The sequence below is a fragment of the Eubalaena glacialis genome, chromosome 2, assembly GCF_028564815.1.
Source record: "Eubalaena glacialis isolate mEubGla1 chromosome 2, mEubGla1.1.hap2.+ XY, whole genome shotgun sequence".
Taxonomy (NCBI): Eukaryota; Metazoa; Chordata; class Mammalia; order Artiodactyla; family Balaenidae; genus Eubalaena; species Eubalaena glacialis.
Window position 1 is genome coordinate 170,506,795 of NC_083717.1, and position 26,342 is coordinate 170,533,136.

General features: G+C 51.2%; 1 protein-coding gene across 4 annotated transcripts in view; it reads left to right on the forward strand.

Annotated features, from left to right (window-relative positions):
• Positions 1-26,342, forward strand: part of ADCK1 (aarF domain containing kinase 1) — a 109,587-nt gene that overhangs the window by 46,276 nt on the left and 36,969 nt on the right. For all 4 annotated transcript variants that reach the window (XM_061182757.1, XM_061182761.1, XM_061182760.1 and 1 more), the window contains one exon: positions 23,934-24,092. In XM_061182757.1, the coding sequence (XP_061038740.1) occupies positions 23,934-24,092 (159 nt within the window). The remainder of the gene's footprint in view (positions 1-23,933; positions 24,093-26,342) is intronic.

Below are 26,342 nucleotides of genomic sequence, written 5' to 3' on the forward strand. Positions count from 1 at the left end.
TTACTTTTTTCTTTTTCTTTTGAATGTTAGGCTTAAGTCCTGAAGGACAGGTCCTGGGAATCAGTCAGAAGTCAGAACTCTAGGAGGTGGGGTCATTTCTGCTGCCCGCAAAGTGACTTGGATCTGGAGTGGATTGGGGATGGTCTCAACCTTGGTCTCCTGACTGCCCTTGGGGCTGTGGGTCCAGGTGCAGTGCTGATCTCGACCAGCAGATGGCGCCCGAGCTCGAGAGTCAGGGAGGGGTGTTGAAGACACGGTCCTTCCTCACAGAGGGGAGCCCCAGCAGCTGGCTGAGATTCAGATGATTTCTACTCCTGGGCATGGTCCATGCTGTGGAGGAAGCCTGGGCTGACACCTCTGACCCTGAATGGGGCAGACACAAGCCTAAGGTACGAGACTGTTGACCATCCTGGTCCCAAGGAGCTCTCGGCTGTGTGTTGGAGGACCTGGCAGGGTTCTTCACACTGACCACCAGCCTATCCTTACGGCTTCCTCGTTTGGAGTAGGAGTCCTCTAAGGCCCCCTGCAGGCTCTAACAGCATGCAGTTCTATGGTTCAACACATTTTCCTTCATTTTTCCATTTCTTCTTTCTCTTTGTTGTCTAAGCAGCTTGAATTTAGTGAGAAGGGCACAGAGCTGGAAGCTGTGGCTGCAGCCAAAATGGGTAAGACCTCATTCTGGCCCCTGTAGTCTGGGGTCATCAAGAGGTACACTCATTACTGTAATACCTGGCCATGTAAGTGCCTGCGAGAGAGAGAGAGACAGAGAGAGAGAGAGAGAGAGAGAGATGGAGAGAGGGAGATAGATATTATATTTGGGTGGATAGAAGCTTTCTGAAGCGGGTGGCATCTGACCCAGGATCTCAGAGATGGGTGGGATTGGAGGAGGTGGAGGTTGGAGGAGGGGATTACTGATTAATGAGATGTGCCAAAGATGCAGGCAGTGGAAAGCATAAGTACAGAGAGTGCACGGTGAATAGTCTTGTTGACTAGTAAATGGGGTTCAAGCTGGTGGCCAGTGGAGCCGAGGTTGCAAAGTTGGGGCTGAGGTTACACTGAGAGGGGCCTTTGCATGTTCTTTTCATAATGTGAGCCTGGAGGAGAGGAGGACTTGGAGAGGGGCCTGAGCAAAGAAGGACAGAGTGGAGCCGAATTTTCTTAGCAACATGGGAGATGAGGTCATCTTTTACAGGTGGGGAAGGTGGAGGCAGGAGGTTTGAGGTGGGCCGAGAGCTTGGGGGTAGGAGTTACAGTGGGACTTCGGAAGAGATGACAGAACCCTCAGCTGCAATGGGACAGTTATCTTTGGTCATAAACACACACACATATCTCTCCCCACATCCCCAGCACATACAGACAAGTCCAGTCTCCTTACAGTATATTTCAGTGAATGATCCAGTTTTGTTTATTGTCCCGGAACGTAGTTGTATCAGATAACGTTCTTTCCAACTCTTAAATTCTATGAAAAACCAAAGGAAATGAGGTTAGGGGCTGGAGCAGAGCACAGAAATACCTTTGTTAGGGGCAATGCTTGTGCTGGTATTGGGGTGCTGGGGTTTGGCTTCTGTGCTCTGAAAGATGTTTTATCTATCTTTTACCCCTGAGCTCCCACAGGGTGGGGATCTGGACTTGACCTTGTTTTGTAATTCCCCATAGCTCCCAGGGACAAGGGCTCAGTGTTTTGATGGGCCATCTGACCAGAGTGGCTATGAGAATGCAGATGAGAACCACTGTGATTCAGATGGGAAAATGCACCCATCATTGTTTCATACAAACCCACAGGTACTGGGTGGAGGGCGATGTTTAAGTTGTAAGCAGAAGTTCAGAAAAAGAGATAAAGAAGCTCTTCTCCCAAGAACATCGTTCATCTCTCAAGCTTGGTGGGGGTGGCAGAGAGAAGGCACTGTTGACGTGAGGACCAGCGGAGGCAAAAGCAGAAGGTGGGGAGGTGAGGCAGGAACTCCTGGCCTGGGCAAGGGGTTCCTGGTGTGGGACCACTGGGTGGGGGCCGTGCAGAGACTGGAACAGGGGCTTGGGTGGAGGCCTCGGGGCTGCGGGAGGGGACCGTAGGCTTGGAGAGTGAATGACCGGCCCTGGGCTGAGCCATATCATTTCTGCATGCCTGCACACAGGACTTCTGCTGGCACGCAGAGAACTTTGTGAGAACTAGGAAAAGGTGCCTGAGCTGGGCATCCCTTCCTCCAGGTGGTGACCGCTCTACCTGGGCTGGATTTTTATTCTTCTATTAGTCAGGATTCGCCAGAGAAACGGAACCAGTAGGATACATGTGTGTTCTTTTATCTAATAAATAAATAGTGATTGATTGATTGATTTTAAGGAATTGGCTTATGCAGTTATGGAGGCTGGCAAGTCAAAAGTCTTCAGGGTGGGCCATCGGGCTGGAGACCCAAGAAGAGCTGATGTGCATCTGCTGGCAGAATTTTCTCTTGCTTGGGGAGGTCAGTCTTGTTTGATTCAGGCCTTCAACTGATTGGATGAGGCCCACCCATATTAAGGAGGGCAGTCTGCTTTACTCAGAGGCTACTAATTTAAATATATATCTCATCCCAAAACACCCTTACAGAAACATCAGAATAATGTTTTTTTTTTTTTTTTTTTAATTACATGATGTCATTGTATTTAATTTATTTATTTATTTTTGTCTGTGTTGGGTCTTCGTTTCTGTGCGAGGGCTCTCTCTAGTTGTGGCGAGCAGGGGCCACTCTTCATCGCGGTGCGCGGGCCTCTCACTGTCGCGGCCTCTCTTGTTGCGGAGCACAGGCTCCAGACGCGCAGGCTCAGTAGTTGTGGCTCACGGGCTTAGTTGCTCCGCGGCATGTGGGATCTTCCCAGACCAGGGCTCGAACCCGTGTCCCCTGCATTGGCAGGCAGATTCTCAACCACTGCGCCACCAGGGAAGCCCCAGAATAATGTTTGACCAGATTTCTGGGCACTGTGGCCCAGCCAAGTTGACACGTAAAATTAACCCTCATAGTTCCCCACATGGCCCTTGGCTCGGCTTGCACATTTGTAACCTGGGTCCTGCTTTCACACGGCCCTTGAGCTTCTTTTTGAGCCTTTGAGGTGGGCAGGAGCCAGACTGCCTGTTGGTTTACTGGCTTTGTGACCTTGGACATGTTACGTATCTTCTCTGTCCCTCAGTTTCCTCATCAGTAAAATGGGAATAATAACAGTACCTGCCTCATAGGCTTGCTGCAGGGATTAAATGAATTAATGAATGTGGAGCATGTAGAGCATGCCTGGCACAGAGCAGATGACCAGCAAAGGTTAGCTATTGTTTCTCCGTTGCGCTGGCTGCTTCATATGTGTGAGGAATCAAGGTTATGAGAGACTTTAAATGGTGGAGTTGGGTCTTTAACCAGGTTTTCTGATACAAGGTATGGTCCCAGATACTATTTTGCTAGAAGAATCGGCCTTTCTCTTCCCCTTCCTGATTGGTACCCAGCATTCCGTCTAGTGGCCAGCCCCTTCCCTCCCACTGTTAGAAACCTCGCACAGGCTGCCTTGGAGCCTGTCTCCTGGGCTTCTTGAGCACCACCCTCCCAACAGACCCCCACCTTGGGGGCTGCTGGCAGCTCAGCGGGCAGTTTCCTGAGGCCCATCAGCAGCACCTCCTGTGTACTCTTGGTCTGATTCCATGGATGAGGTGGAGCCACGGGTGCCCAGGGCCATGAGTTGGCGGCGGTGCTGTGTCCAGGACCCACCGTGCCCTCCTCACTTGCAGGAAGGCAGCTGGACTCAACTTCCCTTGTCCTGGAGGAGGTGGGTATGGGGTGTGCGCAGGGACGAACATGCCCTGGGTTGGACTAGGGCTAGAGAAGAGCTTAGGACAGAGGTAAGAGGAGCCCCTCCTGCCCCCGGGGCTGATTCCACCTGGGGGCCCGCGGCAGGCAGAATACCTTCCTCCCTGATGACACATGCCTCCGTGCTCTCATGTTCCGTGCCGCCTTCTTTCCGATGCCGATCCAACTTCTCTCCCTCTCCGTCTCTTATTTGTTCACACATATTTATGGAGCACTCCTCCATGCCAGGTACCATGCCCGCCCCCAGGGGTCCCTGCCCACCCCCGGGGGTCCCTGCCCTCTGGGGCTCCTGCCCTGTTCTTGCACACACTGGCAGGGGCCGGGCCAAGGTCAGCTCACCCTTTATCACCCCTGGGCTGCTCCACTGGCCTGCAGCTGAGGACCACCCTGAGGGCTTCAGCTGTCTGTAGAATTGCTTCTTTCGGTCTTCTTCTGGCGTCTGGTTTCTTTGTTTCCCCAGACAGCACCCCATCCTCCCCAAGGCTACCGTGTGAGCGTTCTGGGAATGTAACAGAAGGAGCTGGAATGCGGGGGGGATGGGGTGGGGGGGACGGGGGGGAGCTGACCCTCCCTCCCGACCTGGGCTCATCCAGCCTTCCCAGCAGCTCTCAATAAAAAATACATTTATATTAAAAACATAATGAAGAATAGAAAAACATTTTGCCCCCAATAATGCTGAACATCAAAAGGAGATTTTTATCAATTATGAGAGAGAGATTTTGGCCATAAAATGGTAATTTAACGAGTGGGAGATGGATGGCGGGAAGCATTCCTGTCAGCCGGGACGGATGGCGTGCCATTAGTCACTGGGCGAGAGACTGAGGCAGCCACACTGGCCCTTCCTCCCCAGGCCTCCTGGCCCGGCTCCATCTCAGGCCTACACCCCTCTCCAGGCCTCCTCCTCTGGGGTGGGCGGGCGCCCATGCCGGTCTCTGGGGTGCCTACCGTCCGATTCTTCTGCAGCTCCTGGGTGAACCTTACCCAGCCTGGGCCACGTCCCTCTCACGCCTGTGGAATGGAGGCCCCCGGAGAGCAACTCAAGCACTGCCCCCCGCCCCCTGCTTTCTTTCCAGCCCCGTTGGCCTCTCCACTCTTCACGCAGCTGCACCCTGGCTGCGTAGGGTTCTCCCATCAACCTGCGTTTGTACCTCAGGCCTGTCCTCTCATGTCCCTCCTTTATTTCTCAGGCTCTTTATCATCCTTTGATAAAGGATGATAAACACCACTGCGTGTGCGCACACGCACGGACACACACACACACACACACACATACACACACACAGTGAATGCCTGCCAGGTATCAGGCATTGCTTTAAAGCTTTCACATGGATCAACTCACTTCTCACTAGAACCCTCTGAGATGGATACTATTATTACTTATTTTACAGATAGGAAACTGAGGTACAGTGTCTGGTGAAGTGGTCCCGCTGGGCCTCCTCATGTACTCCCAGTCAGGATTAATGGCTCCTTTGCGCGTCTCCCGTTGCAGTTCTTTGTTGCGTTAGGATCGGTTGCTTTTCCGTCTTGAGTCCCCTGTGAGGCCTCGTGTGGGCTCTGTGCATAGTAGGTGTTAGTAATGTGATTGGGTTGACTTGTAGAACTACTTCAGATGCCCCTGTCCCCTTGAACAGGCCTGTCCTCTCACTTCAGCCTGGTCGTCTGGTCATCTCAGAGCTCGGTTTATGTTCTCAGGATGGCAGGTCTCTTCCCACTCATCTTGGGGTTGCCTCAGAGCTCTGTCCAGTGCTCAGCACACAAAAGATGCTTAATAATGGATTATAACACGTGCTGAGACACTCCATCCAGCGTAGGACATCGTGGTGTGGGGTTGTAGGGCCTGGGGTCCTTGGGGTGGCCAGCTCCGCCCCTGGCTCGGTACTGGCCCCCTTGTTCCCTGGGACGTTCCCACATGAGCCTGTGGAGGGCTGTGCGAGGGTGCGTCTGGGGCTATCTAAACTACGGGCTGAGGGCCTTCCCTGGCGGTCCAGTGATTAAGACTTCGCCTTCCAATGCAGGGGGTGCAGGTTCCATCCCTGGTCAGAGAGCTAGGATCCCACATGCCTGGGGGCCAAAAAACCAAAACATAAAACAGAAGCAATATTGTAACAAGCTCAATAAAGACTTTAAAAATGGTCCACATCAAAAAAGTCTTTAAAAAAAATAAAATAAAATAAAAAAATAAACTCCGGGCTGAGGCTCAGTCAGGGTCTGGCTTCTAGAAGGAGCAAAAGGATCATCTCCGAGGCAGCGTGGCATGAAGGTTAATAAAATAGGCTCTGAGTTCAGAGGGCCTTGCACACATCCCAAATGCTGCCATATACTAATTCTGAGGCAGCATGGCATGAAGGTTAATAAAATAGGCTCTGAGTTCAGAGGGCCTTGCACACATCCCAAATGCTGCCATATTCTAATTGTATCATTAGTTCTTTCTGAGCCCTAGTTTCCTCATCTGTAAACAAGAGTGGTAATAAAACCTTTGTATTAATAGGGCTGTGATGAGGATTGAAAGATTAACCCATCTAAAATGCAGTGCGCAGCGTATGGTGAATCCCAGTAGCTGTTAGCTGTGGTTGTCGTGTATAAGGTTGTGAGGAAGAACTGAAGCAATGAGACGGGACCCTCAGATTATATCCAGCACCTCACCTGGTACTTGGATCTTCCTGGGGTTTGACAAACACTGGATCTTCTTGTTCAGCCCTCATTGTCCAGCGGCAGCTGCTTTAGACACAAGTTATCCAAGAGCGTCACTAACTCATGCGTTGTAAGGGTTTAGAAATCATCTTGTTCAACCCCAGTTTTTCACAGTGAGGAAACTGAGGCTCAGAGAGGGGAAGTAACTTGCCCAGGGTGGTACAGCTGCTTAGTGGTAGAAGCAGGACTAGAACCTGGGTCTCATGACTCCTGGGCCAGGGCCAGTGCTCCTGGACTGTTCTGTTCAGGGCTGGAAGCTTAGTGCCCAGAAGGAGAGGCCCCGCACAGGAAATGAGACCGGTCTTGCTCTCAACGAAACCCAGAGGGCCTCAGGTAGCTTCCACCCTACTTGGGACCTTGTAGTTTCTTGTGGACTTTCAGAAAGCTGTATTTTCCTAAGTTCATCTCTCAAAGGGATGGATTCTCTTCTTTGTATCCTTCTATCAGTCCTTGTCTGTGGTTTGGGGAGATTATACCCATGCGCTCACCAGTTCACCTTTGGCCCACAGGCCACGCCTGGGGTGCTCCCCTTCTCTGGGGTCTGTCCTGCAGGGTGGTGCCCAAACCCTCTGCTTAGCTGCTGTGTCTGGGCTGTTCCGTGGAGAAAGAAAGGGCCTCAGCTCATGGTGGTCCCACTCACTGACTCAGGAAGGTTGGGGTGACCACTTGCTGCTTTGCTCACTCAGAAAATACGGGTTTGTTGAGCAGCTGATAGGTTCTTACCTCTGTGCCAATGCTGTGGTGGATGCAGAAAATATCAAAGCCACGTCACTCCTTCCTGCCTCCCCCCTCCCCCCCCAAAGCCAGGCAGACAAAACAATACACAGAGGGAGTAATTAGAGAACAATTAAGGCCTCACCTGTGGGGCTGATGAAGGAAAAGTTTGGGGGAAGTTCAGAAGGGGGTTCTTGTAGGAGGTGGGCCTTGAGCCGGCCCTTAGAGGATGAGTAAGATTTAAGGAGGGAAAGTACGATAGCACATGAGGCTGGGCAGTGTGGTGGCGAGGGCTGACCACAGCTTGTTTTGTGCCGAGAGCAGACCAGCGGGGTTGGAATGACAGGGAACTTTGTTGGGGTGTATTAGTTTGCTAGGGCTGTTGTAACAAAGTACCACAAATTGGGTGACTTATACAGCAGAACTCTATTGTCTTGTAGTTCTGATGGCTGGAAGTCCAAGATCCAGGTGTCGGCAGGGATGGTTCACCTGAGGGCTGTCGGGGAGAATCTGTTCCCTGCCTCTCACCTCGCTTCTGGTGTTTGGAAGCCAATCTTTGGCGTTCCTTGGCTTGTAGAAGCATCACCCTGATCTCTGCCTTCACTCTCACCTGGCGTTCTCCCTGTGTGTGTGTGCACGTGTGTGTGTGTGTGCGCGTGCACGCGTGTGTGCATGTCTGTCTCTGTGTCTGAATTTCCCCTTTTCATAAATGCGGTCATGTTGGATTAGGGGTCCCACCCTATGCCAGCATGACCTCATCTTAACTAATTACACCTGCAAGGACACTGTTTCCAAATAAGTTCATGTTCTAAGTACTGGGGGTTAGGACTTTAACACCTGCATATTCAGAGGACACAAATCAACCCATAACAGATGGGTGCATTGGGTCTTCTATGGTGGTGATGATCAGACCCCAACTTGATTTAGCTGAGGCAAAAAGGCAGATGTCTTGTCTAATGTAACCGCATCTTAGGAAGGCTTGGGGTGGAGTTGAGCCTTTGGGGAGCTCTTCCCGGACTCTTCTCTCTGTCTCTCCACTTCTTCCTGCAGGTCAGCTTCATTCATGTTCCCTCCATCACCACCTGGCACTGGCAGCTCTCAGCCTCACCTCTTTCCAGCTGTGACCCCAGGAGGAATTCCCCCCACCACTCTAGTTTCATTTTATAAAATAAAGTGTCCCCCTTCTTACCCCCAATTCATGTCTATCTGGAACCTGAGACTGAAATAATGTTTTTGCAGATGTAATTAGGCAACTTAAGATGAGTTTACACTGGATTAGGGTGGTCCCCAATGACTGGTGTCCTTATAAGAAGACCATGTGACAATGGAAGCAGAGATTTGAGTGATGTAACTATAAGCTGAGGAACTCTGAAAATTGCTGGCAGCCAGCAGAATCTAAGAAGATGCAAGGAAGCATTCTCCCTTAGAACCTTCAGAGGGAATGCAGGCCTGCCAGCACCTTGACTGCAGATGAGCTGAGCTTTTAGAACTGTGAGACAATAAATTTCCGTTGTTTTAAGCCCCCCCAGTTAGTGGTAATTTGGTGTGGTAGCCCTAATTAGCAAATACAGTTGTCTGTTCCATACGGACCAATCACTGTGGTCGGAGGAGGTGGGGTCTGTAAGATAATTACCCCCTCATTTAAACCCCAAGGTTTAGAGTTGGGGTCGGGTGGGAAGCAGCAAGGCAGAAGAAGGCATACAGATGCGTAAGGCCAACAGAACCGGAGATGTTCATGTCAGCGGATGATAATGTTAGTTTCTTTTTATTTGATACTTGGTATGTAGTACACGTTGGCAGGATGTTTTACAGATTGTTTCTAACCCTTAACAATAATTCTGCAAGTGTGATAGATTTTGCCTTTCCAATTTTCCACATGAGGAAGCAGAGACCCTGAGAGGTTAAGTAACAGCCACAGTCACATAGCTAAAGGAAGCAGAGCCAGGCTTTGAACTCTGTTGCCTAAGGCCTTGCCCCTCCTGCACTCTAGCTGCTAGCCCTGAGGAAGGACTGGTTCCCTGAGGGCGTTAGAGTGGACATAAGTGTTGGGCCTTGATGTGTAGGCTTTAGGGAGTGGCCCCAGGCCCCAGGAAGTAGTGTTAAGTCAAATCAGCTAATTGTGTGTGTGTGCGCGTGCGTGCATACGTGCGTACGTGTGTGCAAGCTCCCGTGACTGATGGAAAAAGACATTTCGGGCAGAGTTAGCCAACGTTGCAGGATGGATGGAGGGGCCCAAGGCAGGAGCTGTGGGAAGGGCTCTTTCCATCATCCACATCTGGCAGAGGTGAACTCTCCCTACAGAGCCTTTTGTAGCTGTCTTCTGGGGCTTGGCCAGTTTCTCCTCTTGCCATCCCCCTGGAGCTCCGAGCAAGTGTCCCGAGCTGGGCAGTGAGTCAGGAGGCTACAAGCCAGAGGATGAATGCCACGGTCACTGCTCTTGAAGGAGCTGGCCGGACAGCTGACCCCATGCCCTCTGGGACTGCTGGAGGGACTGCAGGGTCCTCATCTTCTCCTTGAACGAAATTGTGGCCTTTCCTCCCCTTCCCAGAGAGAAGGGGTGGGTCTCCACTTGCAACCCTCAGGGCTGGGGTTGGTGGTGTGAGCCGGCTGGATGTGCTCGCAGTGGTTTCTGTCTCCATGTGAGCCAAGCAGTTGTCTTTTCTGGTGATGGCTGGTGGAGAAGCGATGATCTGGAGGAGTCCCAGGTTCTGCCGCATCCTACAGGGAACATAATTGCCGACCTTGGCCCAGTGCTCATGGTGTGAGAGGTGCTCATCCTAGTTGGGGGTTCCCAGAAGATGACTCCAAGAAAAGGGTTCCAGTGCAAGTGGTTTTGTGGGAAGCTCAGGGTCTTCCAGTAGGAAGTGGGAACGTGGTCCAGGGAAGAGAAGTCAGCCGGTGGCTGCGTGCTCTTAAACCAGCTGCCACAGTGGGTGAATGAAGGTTAATGCTGTGGGGAGACTGGGAAATGGTGCTAAACAGTCACCTTAGAATCATCCCACCCAACAGCCAAGGGAGAAGGTAGGGTGTTTATACACCAGCTTTCTAACTTCCTGAGTGATGGCTGCCCCAGAGGGCTGTTAATTCCTGCGGCTTTGGAGGAGGAGTCCTCAGGCACAGATGCAAATACAGAGAATTGCAAATCAGGCCAGAGAAGGAGGAAAGATCTGAGGGAATGGGGGGACACTGGCAAACTTTGCAGGCATCATCTCCTATAATCCTCACAGCTGCCCTATGAGGGGAAGTACTATTATTATTCCCATTTTACAGAGGAGCAAACCAAGACCAGAGAGGTTGAGTCACATGCTTGAGGTCACACAGAGAGTACCAGGCAGAGTGAGGAGCAAAAGCCAGGGCTGACTGCAGAACCCAGGCTCCTAACCACTGCGTTCCCTTGTTCTCTGTAAGGAAGCCTGTGCTTTTCACAAGGTTTCATATTTCTGGCATTTGATGGATTCTCCCAGCATTCCTGAGTGGGAGGCGGGACAGGCAGATGGGGAACCTGGCAGGTCAAGGAACTGAATGTTTATTAAGTGTTTTCTCCTTCCCTAGCATGTGTTAGGTGTTTTCAAACACAAGGTCTCATTTAGTCCTCACAACAGCTCAGTGAGGTAGGTATCCCTTTCCCCATTTTTTCCAGATGTAGAAACTGAGATTCAGAGACGCTAAGTAACTTACTCAGTATCACACAGCAGGACAGTGGCTCAGCTGGGAACTGAACCTTAGTGTTGTCTGACTCCAGAGACCCACACCCTTCATGGAGGCGAGGGGCTGGTTCAAGGCCGCGCTGATGGGCCTGTGGGACCCAGTCTGCCTCTGAGGGCCATGCTCTTTCCCCTGACATCACCCCAGTCTGCCCTTTTGCTTTCAGCCCTGGGCTGGCCCTGGGCCTATGTTGCCTCGAGAGCCAATCAGATGGTAGCTGAGGAGGTGCTCTAAGGAGCCTGCAGGGAGGTCATCAGGCTCTCCTCTCCATCTCACCTCTGGACAAGGCGCTCCCCCTGTGTGTGTGCAGGCAGGGGCTGGTGATGGGGGAGTGGGCTGCTCCCCCACAGACTTATCCAGGGAGGAGCCCCCCTCTCCTCCCACTGCCCCCGCTCGCCATCTACCTGATGCTGCTCCTTGGCAGCAGAGGGAGGCAAGCCCTCCACGTCCGCCTGATTTATGTTCATCGTTGAAACAATAATGTTTAATCTGGAAAGGGCTAATCAATTTTTTATGCTGATTATGAATAGGCCAGCTGTGCCTGCTTCTTTATTCATGGAGCTTTAGGAACAAGCCCATGTCCCAGGCCAGGCTCCCTTGGTGATTTCTGCCATAGGGGGCCCAGCTTCAAGGAGAACCTCTTGGGTGCCTGGCCCGTGCCACTTTGGAGGTGACTCCGTGTGTGTGTGTGTGTGTGTGTGTGTGTGTGTGTGACCAGAGAGGGTAAGCTGACTCCAGGCGGAGAACCGGATGTAATGTGCATGGGTGCATGTGTGCCTGTGTAGAGGGTGGGATGGGCTGGGGAACAATTAGGGGAGCGTTGGATGGAAGGTAAGTGTCACAGGATCACAGAAGTGGGAGGGCGATCAAGGATCAAGTACCCTGACACCTCCTTTTACAAGTGAGGAATTAAGACCCAGAAAAGGTGAAGCAACTTCCCTAAGGTCATGCTGCTGGTTGGTGGCAGAGGTGGGGTTAGACCCCCTTACTCGGAGGACAGAACACCTTCCACAGCAGTACAAGCAGGGCAGAGTCAGAGAAAGGTACTGTGTGGGCTGCTCTCCTTGAGTTATTGACATCATACAACTCTGACATCTCGGAGGAGCTTGTATTTTAGGTACAGAATGAGCTGTAGATGTAACTTAATGAGAGGTTAAGACAGGATGAGAGAAAGTTCTCTGAAGTTTGGGCTACAGTTTTCAGGTGTTCTTGGAATCAGTGAATAGGGTCTTAGGGAGGGGTGAATCAGGACAGTCTCTGAAGGAGGAGAAACCTGAGTGGGACTTCAGCGCTGTCAAAGGAGAACGAGTAGAAAGGCCTGGAGAGGGCCTTTGGGCGGGTGGAGTGGCATTGACTGGCAGAGGCAGGGCTGAGGATCTCAGGGAGGCGTCTGAATCTGAGCCAGACCAGGGAGCCTGTACCTCTGGGCCTGGGTGGTGCGGCTGCGCCACAGGCTGGGGCTCCCGTGTGTGGGCCCTCCACCTCCCTTCCAGGACGTCACCAATCTTTTGCTGCTTCGTTTATTGGCTCCGCAGATGTGTACTGAGCTCTGCCGTGCGGGCGCCAGGGGTTGTGTGCGTGAAGAAGCTGCCGGCAGGGTGCTTGTGATCCAGTTGTGGGGATGGCAGATGCTAAACAAGCGATCAGGAAAATGAAAATCTAACGACACTTGTGATAAATGCCACGAGAGAGGAGGAGTGCTCTGAGTGTGGGGCTGGGTGGCCTTTCTGAGGACGTGAGGATTAAGCTGAGGCCAGAGGGTAATTAGGGGAAGGGGAGGCAGCACAGAGAGCAGAGAATGCAGAGGCCTCAGGGTGGGGAAGACAGTGGATCTGTCTGGGGGCAGAAAAGGGTTGGTAGCGGCTGGACAGAGAGACACCCTGGAAGGTGAGGCTGGAGAGGTGCTGGGCCCGTTCAGGGGAGCCGAGGTTGGCACTGACCGGCTCCCTGCAGAGGACGGCACGGTCCAGCCTGCAGGCTTGCAGGGGATCGGGGTGGAACTGGGCGACCAGTTACAAGGCTCCTGTGGTCGTCCAGGCAAGAGGTGATGGTGACTTGGACGAGGAGTGGACAGACGTGCTGAATCAACAGGACTCAAGGATGAATCACATGGGAAGGGGCCAGGGAGAGGGGGGTGCCACAGTGGACTCCTGGGGTTCTGACCACAGCACTGGAGGGGACGGTGAGGAGGGTGTGTTAGCAGGTCAGCCTGCAAGCGGTTTGGGGAAGGGTCTTTCTACAGGGCTGGGGTTTGCACAGTGGCCCCCTCTCTCCTTAGTGGTCAGAGAAGGCCGGAGAGTCCACATGGATCTGAGTAATTTGGGGTCCAGCATTGAGAGGCTGGGATCCAGCATTGGGTTCCTGGTTTCCAGATATTAAAAAAGTACCCTGATCTGACATGAGCTCTAGGGCCGTGTGTGTGTGTGTGTGTGTGTGTGTGTGTGTGTGTGTGTGTAACGGATTTTGTAGAAGGAGAAGCTGTTACTTCAACAGCTGGAACAGCTTCTGCAAATTAACTATGTCATCAGCATTGTGATGAGGGGTCTCTCATGGGCCCCCACTGCTCCTCCCATCTTTGGTGTGTGAGCCGATGACAAGTAGTTCTGCGTGAGGACTGAAGCTCCTTGGGAAGAGGGGAAGATGCTGTTTCGGCCTGGGGGCTGGGAAGGAATGACATGTAGGTGGCAGCTGGGGGAGCAGAGGACGCCTTGCCCTGGGAAGCGGGTGAAGACAGGACTGGCTCTAGGTGTGTCACCTGGCATAGCAGAGCTGGGAGCAGCTATGTGCCCTTCCTGTTTCCACATCTCAGGGTTTGCACTTGACCTGTGCTCCCCCCACTGCCAGGGCAGCCCCTTGTCACGTTCCCCAGCTTTCTAGCCCTGCCTCTGTCCTGGGAAATGCAGCAAAACAATAAAAATCGACTTGTACTGAGAGTGTTACACTAATGCTCTATCTCAGGGCCTGTTTTAGGTTCCTATTGCTGCTGTAACGAATTACCACAAATTTAGTGGCTTAAAACAATACACGTTCATTATCTTATTGTCCTGTGGGTCAGAAGCCCTGAAATTCAGGTGCTGGCTGCCGCGTTCCTTCTGGAGGCTCTGTGGGAGAATCTCTTTGCCTTTGCCAGCTTCTAGAGGCCGCCTGCATTCCTTTGCTTGTGGCCCCTTCCTCCATCTTCAAAGCCAGCAGCATAGCTTCTTAAAATTTTTCTCTCTCTCTTGTCCTTTCACCTCTGTTTCCATTGTCATATCTCTGCTCTGACGCTGACCCTCCTGCCTCCCTTTTATAAGGACCCTTGTGGTTCTGTTGGGCCTACATGGGAATTCAGGATACTCTCCTCATCTCAAGAGTCTTACCTTCATCACACCTTTGGGGGTTGGGATATGGACATCTTTAGGGGGCCATTTTTCTGCCTACCACAGGGCCAGATGGTAAATATTTTAGGTTTTGCAGGCCACACACTCTCTGTTGCAACTACTTAATTCTGCCGTTGCAGGATGAGAGTGGCCATAGACAATAAGTAATGAATGGGCATGCTGTGTCCCAATAAAACTTTATTCATGGTCATGGAAATTGAATTTCATGTAATTTTCACATGTCACAAAATATTATTATTTTGATTTTTCTCTCTTAAAAATGTAAAAAAGTATTCTTTGCTTGTGGGCTACAGAAAAGCAGGCAGTGGCCTGGATTGGCCCATGGGCTATAGTTTCCTGGCCCCCTGCTCTAGATGCATAATATCCTTTAACCTTTAGAACTCCCCTACCAATGAGTATTATTATCACTCCCATTTGCAGAACGTTAGTGCAGCTAAGCAGTTTGCCCAAGGCCACTCGGCTATATGTTGGCAGATAGGGTTAGCCAGGAGTGTGCGTGGTTTCCCCCAAATGTGAGCTTTATCTTCCCCGTAGACCCAGCAAGTCTGGGTTTACCTCCCTCTAAAATTCCTGGGCACTGCTGCTGTCACATGCAAAGTAAATCTGGGAAACTTCTTATTGGATGGAACACACTCAGGTGTTATAGAAAGATCGCAAGGGCTTTGGTACGCGAACCCTCTTGTTTGGGGCTCTGAGGCATAGGAACACAGCTTGGACTCATTTGCTGTGTGGCATTTTGCCACCTCCCAAAGGCTAAGGAAGTCTGTCCTGACAGCAAATGGTGCCGCTATAAGCAAAGAATGCTTAGGCTTTAGTTTTTCCCTTCCTATATTTTTGGGTGTAGGAACATCTGAAGGTTGTTGGGAGAAGGCCTTTGGGGTTTTGTGAGGGTGAGCCCATCTGGTTTTAGAAGTATGAATGCGAGTCACTATGACCAGGCTTTCTCCGCCATGGGCATGAACTGTGGATGAGGACCCTCCTCCCCAACCAGGGGGGGGACCTGGGGAGCCCAAGTGGGCCTGGATTCCAGGTTGGGAGTTGGTGGTCATCTTCTCTCTGGCTCTCTGCTGTCTCCATAACTTATTCCCCTTATTCATGGTTCACACAGGCTGTCCCCTCTGCCTGGAAGGCTCCTCTTTCCTTTCTTCAGCTAGTTAATTAGTTAACTGGCTCCTCATCCTTCAGAGCTCAGTTCTTTGTCTCCTCCTCCAAGAAGTTCTCCCAGCCTGGGTTTAATCCTCTGAACACAGGCTCTTATGGTACCAGCTACCTCTCTCTTCATGCACTTATCAGAGCTGCCCATTTATCTTTCTTTGTGATTTCGTGATTAATTCCTGTCTCCCTATTGGACTTCACATTCCTGTAGTAACTCCAGAGGCTGGTGGCTGTACCCAATTTGGACTCACTCCCCATTGAGTCCCCACTGACCAGCACAGGGCCCTGCACATAGTAGTCACTCAATAAGCATTTGTTGGATGAATAAACGAATGACCTTTAGGGAATATATTCTACTCTGTACAATGGGGGTGATTGCATCTCCTCTACCTTAACCTCAAGAGAGGGTTGAGAATTACATAAGAGCAAGATATTCTGCAAGTACGAGGAATTACCCATGGTTGAGCATTCAGTGCCTGCAGAGCAAAGATATCCTGACATCCCTTATTCCAACCAAGCTCAAGTTCAGGGAAGAAGTGGTGAGTCCTCACATGGGCAGGCATGCAGTGGAGGGTGTAGAGCTCAGCCTGCCCGGTTCTTGGGTCTGAACTCCTGGCACTGCCTGTCTCTGGACCCTGGAATGGGGTGTGAGCACTTGACTCCCCGGGCGTTCTGCAGCTCCACGGACAGCTCGTCACCTCTGTACTCTGATCACCCAGGCGATGCCTGCCCTGGTGGGGCCCTGGCTGTGGGAGTCCTCAACTTCATACAGCACTGCCTAGGATCTCTGGTCTCTTTACCCCAGAGATCTCTGTCACGGGCAGAGACATAGACCTGTCACCCTGTGCAGCTGGACAAGTTATTAAGATGGGAAATGTTGAAAGATTAGATTTATGACAGCCAATGGTGGGTTATGAAGAATAATTTATCAAATGTCAGTGCCTGCAGCCTACAATTTACAGAAGGTTTGCTTAAACTGAGAAGATCTGATTGGACTGTGCCCTCCCCCACCTCTAATGAATGACAGATCTAATGGATGGCTTCCCGGGCTGGCCGGCCACACTGGGTGTTTATCTGCTTTTTATTAATCATTATTATCACAACATTTCCATAGAATCCCTCTACCCACAGCTCTCGAAGTGCCCAGCCACCTTGAGGGAACTGTAGCCACTTCCGGGAGGTGTTTTAGCTATCCTGGATCAGCTGGAAGGCCTGGAGTCCCCTCACCAGGAAGAGGATGGGGAAATCAAACCTCACATCCATTCATTCACTAGGAAATACATATTGGGCACCAACTGTGTGCCAGGTGCCTCGGATGCAATGCTGAGCAAAAACAGAAGTCTATCATCTACAAGGAAAGAGGGAGATGAAGCAAATATAAATTGAGGCAAAAGTGCAGTTGTGTAATTGCTCTTGAGAAAGGCAATGAACTCTGAGAATGTACACAGGGAGGCTTCCCTGAGGAGGTGACAGTGGAGCTGTGATTTGAAGGATGGGTAGGAATTCCCTCGATGAAGAATTCCTATTCATTCCTTCTAGGCAGAGGGGATGGCACGTGCAAAGGCCCTGGGCAGTGAGGGAGTGTGCTGGTGGTCAAAAGAGGCCATCTCTTCAGTGCAGATGGAGCTTGGGGAGGGCAGAGGGAGGAGAAGGGGCAGGACATGTAGGCAGGGTCAGACCCTGTGGGTCGTGCTAAGGATTTTGGCCCTGGGAAGCTGGTGAAGTAGTTGAAGCAAGAAGTGACATGATCAGCTTATGTTTGGAAAACTCACCTTAGCTGTATGGGGAAGATGGCTTGGCACAGAAAGGAACGTGAGTGGGCAGACCAGTTAGGAGTCTTTGGGTAAAAGAGGATGGTGGCTTTTACTCACTGACAGAACAGACCTGAGAGCCTCCTTATCCAGTGCTCTTTTCATTAGACCACTCTGTCCTCTTCATGGAAGCATCAGATGGGGCACCCACTACTCCTGCTACAATTATTGGGAGTTTTCTGTAGGCTCTATTCTAGACCCTTTATGTATGTTGTTTCATACAACTCTATGAGGTAGGTACCCAAATTCCCATTTTACAGATGAGGAAGCTGAGGTACAGAGGGATTATGTCACTGCCAAAGCTGATGCACCTTGGAGCCAGAATTTGAGTCGGGGCAGTTTGACCCAGAGCTTGCATTGGAATCACTATGCCTTGCTGCCTCTCAGATCCGACTGTCCTGGCCAGCAGGTGGGCATTCCCAGGGAGCATGCCCATGGCCATCCTATGGTAGGCTGCTCCTGGCTTCTTGCTTCTCTTTCTGTCAGCTACTTGTCACCATCCTGCAGGAGAAAAGAAGCTTGGTCTGACCTGTGATGCCCTTGGCAGAGCCAGGTGGATGATTGTCCTGTACCTGGAGGCTCTTCAGCAAACTGGTAAGAGTTTAGCATCGTGCCAGCCTCCTTGCAAGAACTTAGACAGGAATGCTGTTTTGTAATTTCTGGGGAGGACCCTTGTTGAGAAGGGCCTCAAGTTCTGCTGTTGGCCCAGCTTGGCAGTAGCAATAGCTAATGGCTCTGCAGAACCAACACTTTGATCTTTTAGAACCCCAGAAAGAACACAGATTCCATGGACAACAGGTTCTAGGTGTCCTTGAGCTATTATTGTCATTACGATTTTTATTATAATAAATTGTTCTGAGTGGGAAGCTGGAGATGGGGCTGCTCCCACCTTGAGGCAGGGCAGCTATTGAGTGGGGAGACGGAGAGACACCTGGATGCCTTGTCCCCTCCCCTGACCCACCAGGGTCTACATGACGATGTTGGAGTTCCCCTCTTCTTACCTTGCCAGAAGGTCCTTTCAGGGTTGGGTTAAGCAGCACTGGGCAGGAGGCACTCTCTCCAGCAGGTACTGCTAAAATGCAGGTGTGTTTTTCAGAGGCTGTTGCCTTTTTCCAGTAGGACATTCTGTTGGACCAAGGTCTCCTCATGGCTAGGGACTGCCTGTTTTGTTGGCCCATGTTCCTAGCATGGTGTCTGTCATTTGATGGGCCTGCAGTAAATATTCATTGGCTTAGGCTAAGAAATGGCAAATTGGTTTCATTTCATATGTTAACTTTTGTCAGTTGGTAGTGGCTGCGTGGAACCCTGGGTTGAGAGAGATTTTGAGGTATCATCTGGGCCCAGCAGGAATGAAGGCTGTGATTGATTAGTGATGTCTGGCAGGGTGTGCTTGGGGTACATTAATTAGCTATTGCTGCATAACAAATTACCCCAAAACTTAGTGCCTTAAAACAACAGACATTTGATATCTTACAGTTTCTGCGGGTCAGGAATTTGGGAGTGGCTTACTGGATAGCTTTGGCTCAGTCTCTTCATGAGGTTCTAGTCAAGATGTTAGCTGGGGTAGAGTCATCTGAAGGCCTGAGTGGGGAGGGAGGAGCTGCTTCCAAGATGGCCCACTGTTGGCAGGAGGCCTCGGTTCCTTACCACATGGACCTCTCCACAGGTTGCTTGAGTGTCCTCGTGACATAGCAGCTTGCTTCGTCCTGAACAAGCATTCCAAGAGAGAAAGCAAGGAGGACATCTTGGTGACAGTCTTGGAAATTGGACACTGTCACTTCCTCCATGTGCTATTTGTTAGAAGTGGGTCATTAAGTCCAGCCTCTACTTGAGGGGCAGGAATTGCAGCAAAATGGGGTATCAGCTGATAGGGTGACTGTGAGATGTAGGGCTTCCTGGTGCTGAGAGGGGGGGATGGATTTTCTGCCCAAGGCAGACATCAGACATCCGTGTTTTTGCAGAGTCCTAGCCAGCTAGAGCTCTATTGTCTGCCTCAGGCTGGGGTGGGTACGGTTCACTCCAGCCACTCCATTAGCACCGGGACTTGTCCTTCTCCCCATCAGGCAGCAGTGGATGGCTGCTGGCACCCAGCCAGGTGTGGGGTGGGCCATCTCAAGACCTTGAGAGCCAGATGTTGTTTGCTGCTGATGCCATGGTAACCTGCTCAGGTGCCCTGGGCAGTCTTCCTGGCTCCTAAGTGGGAACTGCCAGGCCTTGGCATCAAGGCCTGGATTTGCTTCTGTCTTCATCCGGAGCTGGCCAGTTCAGGGTTTGCTGGATTTGTTAGCGTTATCTTTTGGTGATATAGTTTCTGAATCCAGAATATGTCTGATGTGAATGAGTATGGGGACAACAGGATAGAGTATTTGAAATTGGACCATCTTGGAAAATCTGGGACATCCCCCATCTTGTGACTGATGGGCCAGTCCCCATGAGGCTGGGGCTGCCTGGGCTGCAGGCTCTGGTGGGGCTGGCTAAGAGACCCAAGTGAAACTCCCCCCAGGGGTCATATTGAGGCTTCTCTAGAAGATCCTGACTTCCTGCCTCCTTATTTTGGGCTGAATGAGGACCTGGCCAGTGCTTGGCTGCTTAATGTGGCATTTTGGAAACATTGCCTGGTAACCTGGCTTTATGGGAATCCTCCTGGTTGATTTTCTGGAGGGTCTCTCACTCTGCCCAGTACTAGGGCATCATGTCACGTGGTCTCTTGATTCTTGGACCCCAGCTGAAGGCAGTCTGCTGACATTTTTTTTTCTTCCTGTTTTATTGAGGTATAATTGACATCCATCACTGTATTAGTTTAAGGTGTACAACGTGATGGTTTGACTTACATATATTGTGAAATGATTACTGCAGTAAATTTAGTTAACATCCGTCATCTCATATAGACGTGCTGAAGTCTTAACCTGATAACACACACACACACACACACACACACCCACACCACCCCCCCCCCCCCCCCCCACACACACCATACAAAATATTTTCCCTGATTATTTTTCCTTTTCCAGACAGGGACATCGACATATTTGAATCATGGGCTGACAGTAATTAAAAAGCACATAACGTCATTTTAAAATGTAGTTGTTTTAGTTAATTGATTTTGCCGCCAGACCCAGAGGGAGAAAAAAAAGAACAGGGGAAAGAAAGCCTTAGAAGGGGAGAGAGGTTTCTGCGAGTGACTGGAGGCAGCTGAGGGCCCTGCTTGAATCTAATTGCTGCAAATGCTGCAGTTTGTTTCTGCTAATGGTTTTCTGCTAAAGGTCTGGGGGATGAGGCCTGATTGGAGGGGGGTGACGTTTGTTTCAGCTGCACGAGGGGTAAAATTCTGCTTTCGGGACAGGGTCTATTTTTCCTTACTCTCTATCAGCATAAAGTACTTCCAGCGAACACTTTGAATCAAGGTTCCATTTAGAGATACTTTATTCATATTTAATTACAGCCTGTAGCCCCAATCTTTAATTACGGTTTTTTATAAGCCGGCTAGGAACATTCACTAGCAATCAATAATTGTGTGTGTGTGTTGTGTGTGAGTGTGTGTAAGCACAGGAGGGTGTGGGTGTCTGACGTGCTTACTGATAAAGGGGAAGAGGATGGCTGCAGGGGCACCCCGGAGGTGGTGGGCGTGCATGGGTGGGGTGGGGTGGGCGGGATATCTGCCCAACAGGTTCCCTGGGCCGAGTGAGTAGTGCATCCTCACTTGCCATGCCTCTTTGCTTCCACTGGTCAAATTGAGGATTTGGGCAAGTCCTTACAGCTGGGCCTTGTGCAGGGTGCTGAATGGGCACCTGGGCTTTGGTGGTATCTTGGGACCCCCCTGACCCCTGGTGGGAGCAGGGAACTGTGGGAGGCCCCCCTCCCCATTCCCTGGGGATATGGGGGACCAGTCTTCCTCTTACCCTGAAGATTGGGATATGCTTGCCTTGGCGCGTTCCTCCCCCTGCACCCGCCCCCCGCCCCCTGCAGCGCTCCTGGCAGCTGTTCCTGCCACACAGCCCTAGTGATGCCATGTCACTCTTCAGTTGCAGTGACTCTGCAGCGTCCCTGCAATGACTCTGATTTGAAGACTGGTTGTCCTTCTCAGAGAACGAGCAAGTGTTCCCAGGGAGCCAGGCAGAGGCTTGGGGTGGGAGTGGGGTCAGATGACCCCCAGGTCCCCTCGCCCATCCTAGCTGCCAGAGGTGAGGGTCTGAGTTCACAGCTTTTCTACAGAAAACATTCTCCTTGGTGCTCCTTCAGGAATCACCAGAGGCTTTCCAAGGAAGTGGTGTTGATCTCATTATGTAACGGAGAGGAATGTTGCTGAAGTTCCATCTCCCTTCGGTTCCTGGATCCCAGTCCCAGCAAGAGGGTTGGGAGGAAATGGAACTCTCACGTACTGGTCTCTTGGGGGTACCGGGCACCATGCCCAGGTTTCTTTCATCTATCCCTGCTGGGGCCTGAGAACACACTGCGTCAGTCAGAGCCCCTTCAGTTGTGTGTGATGGAAAACAACTCAAACTACCTTCAGCAAAAAAAGATATTATAGGGTGGGCATCCAGGCACGGCTAGACCCAGGGGCTCAGCCATTGTGACCAGGATTCACTCTCTCTCTTGGCTCTGCTTTCCTCTTTGTTGCTACTGTGTGACCCCTGGTAGCTCCAGGCTTCAAGTTCAATATTCAGCTTCAAGTTGAGCAGAAAGAAAGAAAAGCGCTTCTACAGTTCAAGCAAAAGTAAAACAGTTGAGTCTGATTGGACCAGTTGGGTCACGTGTCAATCGCTGATGTAATCAGTGTGGCCTGAGGTACCCGGGGTTCTGGTTGATCAGGCCAGGGTCTCACCCCACTCTGGAGTAACAGGTGGAGTCCACCTAGGTAAATCCCACTCGTGACATGTGCTTTTATGTTTGAGGCCTTTGGAATAGTAGCAGTGTGGGAGCAGGATGGTCCAGCCATTTCAAAAGGAGGAAAGAGCTGATACAATCCCTCTCCAATAGAAAGAATAGTGGATTCAGTCCTTCAACAAATATTTGTTTGGCACTGACTAGTTCCAGTCCTGTTCTAAGTGTAGGGAAGTCAGCAGCGAACAAAACAGAAAAAAATTGCTGCCTATTTGGAGCTGATGTTCTAACGCGCTATAGGGCTGATGGCCCTTTCGTTCTTAGTCTAAGCCCAGGTCCAGGATAAAGCGTTCTTGTGTGGAGACACCCAGGGTGATTCAGGGGGATGATGTGGGAAGAATCTGGCCCTTAGGGAGCCCAGAACTCACGAGGGAGGGAAAAAGGCAAGTTGGGGAAGGGGGCAATAGGAGGGGTACAAATAAAAACCCAATAAGGAAGAAGGGGGACGGGAAGCCAATCTGTACCCATCTCCTGTGACAGAAAAGGGTAGGCCCCTCCCGTGTTGCCTGGACCTTTGGCCCCTGCAGGATGTTGATAAATGGCATGGAGTTAGTGAAAGCCACCAAAATGATGACAGGACTGGAGGGAGTGATTTATGAGATGAGATTAGCAAAGTGATGGTGCAACCCAGCAAACAAAGGGATGGGGTGGTGGCCGTGGGTCGTGTGACCTCTGAAGTCCAAGGAGAGGAGAGGGGCTGAGGGGTAGGATGGAGTGGCTGCTGCAGGAGGGGGACAAAGACAGGCAGCAGGGGCACGGACTGAGTGGACCTCAGCGTGAGAGCCTGGGCGGCGTGAGGAGGAGGGGAGGCATGTGGCGTACATATACACATTTGCGTGTGTGTGTGTGTGTGTGTGTGTGTGTGTGAATGTGTGGCCTTTCCAGAGTTGTGAGGCTATACAGGGAATTCAAGAAATGGAGGGGATGGGAATTTCAGACCTGGACAATTTTGCAAAAGGCTTTTGGGACCCTCCTTCCCATCTGGTAGAATATTCATATCTGGACCATTTATCTGACCACTCAAGTCAGACAGACTTTTTCCTTCAGGAGAGCTGGAATGGCATTTCTAAGAGGGAAGGAGGGAAGGAAGAAGGGAAGAGAAGATGGAAGAGTAAGGGGTATATGTTCCATTTCATAGAGAAAGTGAGTCACAGAAGGGGCAGGGATCTGCCCAAGGTACTTGGGGTGGCATCACACATGAAGACCAAAAGCAGGGCTCTGGTGTGCAGAGATCTCTGCCAGGTGGCTGGGTCAAGAGTGGACTTGGGGACCCACGTTGAGGCTCAGGCAGCAACAAGTGGTAGCTGTTGGGTTTGGAGCCTCTAGCCTGGGCTTCCTTGAGCTTTCCAGATTGGCGGGGTTGGAACATCTTCCATCTGATCCCCGGGTTTGGGCTGCCCTGGGCCCAGGTTCTGTTAACTTTTGATCATATCCATATGTGAGAGCCTCGGAGACACAATGGTGGGTAATTAAATGGGTGGATGATGCACGGTTCTGAACACTCGAGATGGCGCTTTTTTGGCTTTAAATAGAGGTGCTCAGGGTACCCATGCACAGGTATGAGACCCACCCTCCACGTATGTTTTCTGTCTCACTCCCTGCACGTGGCTGGTGTGAATTTCCATGGCAGTAAAGGGCCCAGGCAAAGCAATTGATAGAGGAGAAAATCTGTCTTGGGGGCACTGGGCAGTGCTGGCCCTGGCCCATCCTCCTGGCCCCTCTCACTGAATCGAGTCATCTTAATTGCTCTTTTCTCTCTCCACTCTTGACAGATTCATGATTTGTTCATGAGCTTTGACGACACCCCTCTGGGAGCTGCCTCCCTGGCCCAGGTCCACAAGGCAGTGCTGCATGATGGGCGGACGGTGGCCGTGAAGGTCCAGCACCCAAAGGTGCAGGCTCAGAGCTCAAAGGACATTCTTCTGATGGAGGTGAGAGCCTTCCACCTTCCCCTTCCTTCATACTCATTCTACATTTCCCTGGGATCCAGGCAGTCCCAGTGAAACTGGTTCAAGGCCTATAGTTTGGAGTGTGGCCCCTTGAGCAGCAGAGTGAAAGAGGAGAGCTTGAGACCACAAAGGTGTCATGACAGCGCTGTGACCAGGTGACCCATGGCAAGGTTGCTTGATTTTTGATTCATTCCTGGGAACTGTCTGTGGGTGGTCTCAGAACACGGTGGGCAGCTGCCGGGGCCAAGGAGACCTCAGGGGGATATTGTAGAAATGAGATGACCCACAGGTGATTTCCTTGGGGGTAGAAAAAGTTACTTCCTAATTTGTTAAATTATAACAAAAGGGAGCATGTGGTCAATCAGGGGATATGGAAATGACAGGCAGATCACATAGAAATATTTATGCAGGTTGCACATTTGCTTCCCTGATATTTTGTTTTGAATGAACAAAACGTGTATGCCCTAAAATGGCCCTGGGACAGCTGTAGTGGGGACTGTGCCTCTGGACTTTTCTAGCTCCATGCCTGGAGCAAGGAAAAAGGGTGAGCGGCCAGGGCTTGGGCGGTGGCCAGCACCCCCAGTGGAGGTCAGCAGTCTGCCTGCCCTGCCAGCTTGTCCCGCTCCTTCCTTTTCTCTTTCCCTTTCCTTGGTTCCCTTTCCTCACTTTGGACACGTAGTTTATTCTTTCAGCTCACTTTGACCAAACTTAACACGTACATAGGACACAAGAGTGAGTGACCTGCATCTTCATCTTCAGGGGAGCTCCCCATTTAGTGGAGCAGACAGGCTTGTACACAAAACAGCCCTTGACTATGAGCTCCGTCAAAGGGGTGTTTGCGGAGTGCCGTGGAGCCCTGTGCCTGGACTGTTGGGGGCATCAGGGGAGCTTCACCAAGGCACCCACGAGACAGCTGGGCAGGAGAAGGATGACCCAGCCTGTGCGAAGGCCCTGAGTCTTAGGGGAGCAGGGTGTGCTTGGAGAGCTTCAGCTGGTTCAGATGGAACGAGCTGGGCGTGGGTGCAGATGAGGCTGGGAAGGTAGGCAGGACAGAACATGAAGGGCCTCGTATTCCAGGCTCAGGCGCAGAATGGTATACATAGTAAGTACGTATTTACTGTGGAACCGAGCAGATCTGATTTTCTTCTGTAGTCAGTGGGGAACCATTTAAGAATTTTAATCAGGGGAGTGTCGTGATCAGATGTGCCTTAGAAATAAAAGTCTGTTGACAGTCTGGAGGATGTATTGGAAGGCAGAAAGACTGTAGCCAGGGAGACTAATTGAGGGGCTGCAGCCTTGGTCTGAGAGAGAAATGATGATGTGAACCAAGGCAGTGTAATGGGGGTGGAGGAGAGGCATGGATTCACAGGGTGGAATTGTCAGGACTTTGTGACCAGCTTTACGTGGGGTGGGGGAAAATACTGGTATGAATGAAAATGAAAACAAATTGTAAGTTTCTGGCTTAAATGATTAAATTTAGGTGCCTTTAACGATGTGTATCAGTCGGGATTCGGTTGGGGGAAAAAAGAACTTGCTCTAGGTATTTCAGAGGGAATTTAAAACAGAACATGGGGTTCACAGGGGATGGAATTGCTGAGAAGCCAAGTGGAATGGTGAGATAGTCACCAATAGCAGCAAGCCACTGCCACCTTCCAGGTGGAGGGACAAGGAGAAGAGGTGGTTCCCTGGAGCCCAGGTGCTGGGGCCACCTGAGGGGAGTGGATCACAGACCTCGGGCCTGTCACCTGGGGTTGGAGCCACAGATGCTGTTTGAGGCAGTGGGTGTTTCACCTCCTCCTGTTCCCCCCCGCCCACCCCCCGTATTCCACCAAACCTAGCTGGAAGCCGGTTGGCAAGGGAGCCTGGGGAATGTAGTTTCTTATGAGATTAAGGGGGTGGGCTGGATGTCAGAGCAAGTGGATTGGGTGATAGAGCAACTATGTTCTGTAAGACATTGCCATCAGTAGTTTTAGATCAGGATATCTCTGTCGGTCTGCAATTCAGGCTGGAAATACAGATTGTGGATTTGTCAGCAAGGAGACTCATGGGAGCTGAATCTGGGGCAGTAGCTGAGATGACTTAGAAAAGCTATATAGAGTAAAAATAAAAGGAGGGGGCAAAGAAAGAACGGTGAGAAGCATCTTCTGGGGAGTGTGCCCAGGAGGATGAGTTCCTGAGGGAACTAAGAGGGCATGGTCAGAGGGATTAGAGGAGAACCAGGACTGAGCAGCT